At 36.5% G+C, this 3,739-nt stretch overlaps 1 protein-coding gene across 1 annotated transcript in view; it reads left to right on the top strand.

The window, feature by feature from the left end:
• Window positions 1-3,524, top strand: part of cntf (ciliary neurotrophic factor) — a 6,109-nt gene extending 2,585 nt beyond the window's left edge. Inside the window, exons 2-3 of the mRNA XM_079238352.1 lie at window positions 1,469-1,777; window positions 1,869-3,524. Coding sequence (XP_079094478.1) covers window positions 1,469-1,777; window positions 1,869-2,042 — 483 coding nt within the window. The 3' untranslated portion in view covers window positions 2,043-3,524. The remainder of the gene's footprint in view (window positions 1-1,468; window positions 1,778-1,868) is intronic.
• Window positions 3,525-3,739: the final 215 nt, after the last annotated feature.

Below are 3,739 nucleotides of genomic sequence, written 5' to 3'. Positions count from 1 at the left end.
AGGTTGTGACGTGTTGCTGCAGCAGAGTGGCCCTGAATCACTTTGGTTTCATCCCTTTAATGGGAATTATTGGAGAAATGAGAATTGGTTTTATTGCAGAGTGCAATAAAATCAAATTAAATGAGTCACACAGGGCATCTAATTAAACAGCTTGTCAAATTAATCATTTGTAATTATTTCAGTAGAGTATAAATAAACTAAAACATGATTTTAGAGAATGGTATTCTGGTATGTGCTAAAAAAAAAAAAAAAAAAAAAAAAACCAAAAAAACCAAAAAAAAAAAAAACATGATACTGAAGGTTAGCACAGAGTTTTTCCACAGAGAAATGCTAGCTTCAGTGCTAGCAGTATCCTTATCATAAAGTTGGTTTATAAGCAAACCCTGTTACCCACAATTTACGCAGTATGACACTAACTGCACTACTAATTGTCCATCCAGAGTTATTGACAAGTAAACTACATCTGTAGAGTGATGATATTTCAGTCAGACCTACATAGTTTATGCATGTCACTCCAAAGGCTAAGAGCCCTGCTATCTACCCAAATGTTTGTTTAAATCCAAAATCTGAGACACAGCCAACTGCTTAGAGGGAATAACATAGGTAATTTATTATTTTAATGGGTTAATTTGTCTAAAAATAGATGTTTAAATGTGACATTTTGCTAGCTTTTCCTCTTTTTATGCACTGTATGTGAAAGTGCTAGCTAGCGATTTGTTTGTGTTATATGTTTAGCGCTTTCTTTTTTTAGCTAGCTAGTGCTTGCTAGCTGTAGCTTTGGTTCTTGTTAAATGTTGAATGTCTTTATTGTCATTGCATGTTTACAAGAAAATTGAAAAAGTGCAAACCGTCATAAGGTGCAAGAAAATGGTAAAATAAATATAAACATAAAATTATAAACATATAAAAATACAAAAAACAGTGGTAATAAATACATTCATGCAGCGTTTAATGCCTTGATGGCGTTAGCATAAAAACCGTTTCTGAGTCTTTGTCTTATTCTTATTCTACAAACATGAGTTTAAACTTGAAAGCAAGTTTAAACATAAAGTTCTTGGCAACTAAATAAATAAGTCCCTTTTCATGTAGCATCATACATCATTAATTATTAAGTAATAAAGGTTTTTCTTTTTTCTTTTGCTTAAATCTCTGGGATGTTTGAGCTACTTTAACTTCATGCAAACTTTTTTCTTCACTTTCTAAGGCCCTACTGGAGCCGGGTTGAAAACAAGTACTTCTATTGAGTCCAACGAAAGGCTTATCAAATAGTAAAAGAATTGCTTGTTGCCTCATTTTATAAGGCTAAACATGTCAAAAGTTACGTCAGTGTGGTTTGATTAAAAACATCTTTAATCCCCACCCCCGCTCTTAACTTGTTGACATCATTCTTTGACTATCATCATCCCACATCTCACATTTGTTCCTTGTTGTTGCCTTGTTTTCTCTCTACTTTGTCTTGGTCCTCAAGAGAAAGAGGGAAGGTTTCTCTGCAGATGTGGCTGACGGCCGTCTGGTGTCTGTGCCTTCTCCTTCCTCCCAGCTGGACGCCAGAGACAAGCTCTGGCGCCTCCACTCTGCTTTGCTGCAGTGCCGCAGCTTGCTGGAGAGAGCCATCACTAAAGAGGAAGAGGAGCTGGGTTGTGAGGAGGAGGGTGAGTATGAGAAGCAGAGGAGGACAGTAAACGACAGATTGTCATTTCTCTTAATCAGCACTGGAGAGCTCGTCAAAGCTGCAGACGGCACTACAATCTTGACTCCGAGCTTGGAGGGCTTGCAGGTAGGTCCGCATGTCAACAGATGCATTAGTAAAAGAGGAAGTGCGAAGATAAGAAGCTGAGACGGAGCTGCTCTTGTCTTCTCATTGGCAGTTAGACGGTCCGACCGCTCTGTTTGAGCTGAAGCTTTGGGTGTACAGAGTCTTTAATGAGGTGGACCACTGGACCAAGAATGCCATCAACACCTTGCAAGAGCTGCTGTCAAGTGTTGCCAAAGACCAAAGAAGGGCCATGCGAGTCAGAAGCACGAGAAACACACGGAGATGAGACGGAGACGTGAGGAAAGCGTCAGGACAAAGAGGAAAAATGTGAAAGAAAAAGCCTAAGATGATGACAGGGGAACAAGGTGTTAGGCTGGGGCTTGTGTGAGGCGCTGACTGATAGGTAGGAAGATGATAGGAGCCAGCTGAGGGAGGCGCAGGTCCATGTTGAAAGACTGGGTCCAGATACAGACAGCGCTACTCATTAATCACAAACTTGGAACAATAGACTTTATGTGGCTTTATTTATTTATTGTTTATCACTGAAAAGTAAAACCAAGACATTATGAAGAGTTCAAATGAATTTTTTTTCTTTCTTTCTAAAAGAAACAAACGTCTCTACTTACTTTTTAACTTTAAATACCTAAGAAGCTTTACCTCTTGCTTGTACCACTTGTTTGAAAAAGTTGTTGTTACTGCCATGATGTACTGTAGGTGACTGATGAGACAGTCAGCAAGGAACACAATCTTGTGAAAACTGGAGCATCTCAAATGCTCATTTTTTCCCCTTTCTTTCTACTGCTGCAGCTCCCATTCTTAGCACAGAACTGTTTATCTGAACAAGGGAAAGAGGAAACAGCACCCTCTAGTATTTACCGATAGCTGTTACTACTTTTTTTTTTTTTTTTTTTTTTTTTTGTTTCTTGATTTTCCTCTGTATTACTCTTTATCTCAATTTTTTACATATGTTTTTGTTTTGTCATGTTTTATGACACTGAAATATCAGTAGAATAATTATGAATGCTTTGCAATGGAAAATAAATTAAAAATCCCTCAAAATGTAATACCAATGAAAAGAAAATACTGATGTACATTCATTAATTTCAGATAGATTTACTTCTTTAAAATATTTATAACTACTTAATCAAAATACTGTAACTTTTGGAGCACACCAACATAGCTATGGTAAAAAAAATTAAAGTGGTCTGCTCATTAGTAAAAGGACATTAAGCCTGTGAAGTCATCTATTATATATCAGAGGGGGCAGCTGCAACAATCAACATAGCACTTGGTTAAATTGAGACTATGTAAAAGGTAAATTAATCAGGATTTACCCCCATGTGTTACTCTTACCCGTCAGTCTAATTTGAGATGCACTTCTAATTTAATTAGCCTCAGTCAGACTTTAAAAATGCATGAAACCTCGGCATTGAGAAGGAAAAGATAATGTAGATAGGATTAGATCAGGTATAGTGAAGACTTAACTAGATTAACAATTAAATTCATTAAAATGATAAGCAGGAATCATGACAACAGGATGGCATTATCATACAGTTTTAAGATGTGTCTTCATGACCTGATCAGCTATTTGCAGGTGCACTGAAAGTATGTTTGGGTGATACAGGGTTGTTGAAACAGTTTTTCATGCTTTTGTAAACTGAATGTTAGTTTTGGATGGCAGCAGAAATACAATTGCTCTGTACACCTGAGTCTGGACCATTGATTTAAGAAACAAGGTGTTTGTGACATTAAAAGTAAAAAATAAAAAAAATGTTAATATTGAGAAGGGTTCTTATGGAATTTGTATATTTTGTGCTGCAGTGTGTGAGTTGTGGATGGACTCGCACAGCAGTACACCCACTGTTTTTTTTTTATACGTCCCAATAAAGCTCTGCTGTTGAGCTTCTACTAAAAAAATAATTTTATTTTGCTTTGAATGATTATGTTCTTTAACTTAATGTATTTTACACTTATCTTTCTATA

Source organism: Telmatherina bonti, assembly GCF_933228915.1.
Source record: "Telmatherina bonti genome assembly, chromosome: 3".
In the NCBI taxonomy this organism is placed as follows: Eukaryota; Metazoa; Chordata; class Actinopteri; order Atheriniformes; family Telmatherinidae; genus Telmatherina; species Telmatherina bonti.
Note: the sequence above shows the minus strand (reverse complement) of the source record. Positions and strands in the feature narration are given on the sequence as shown.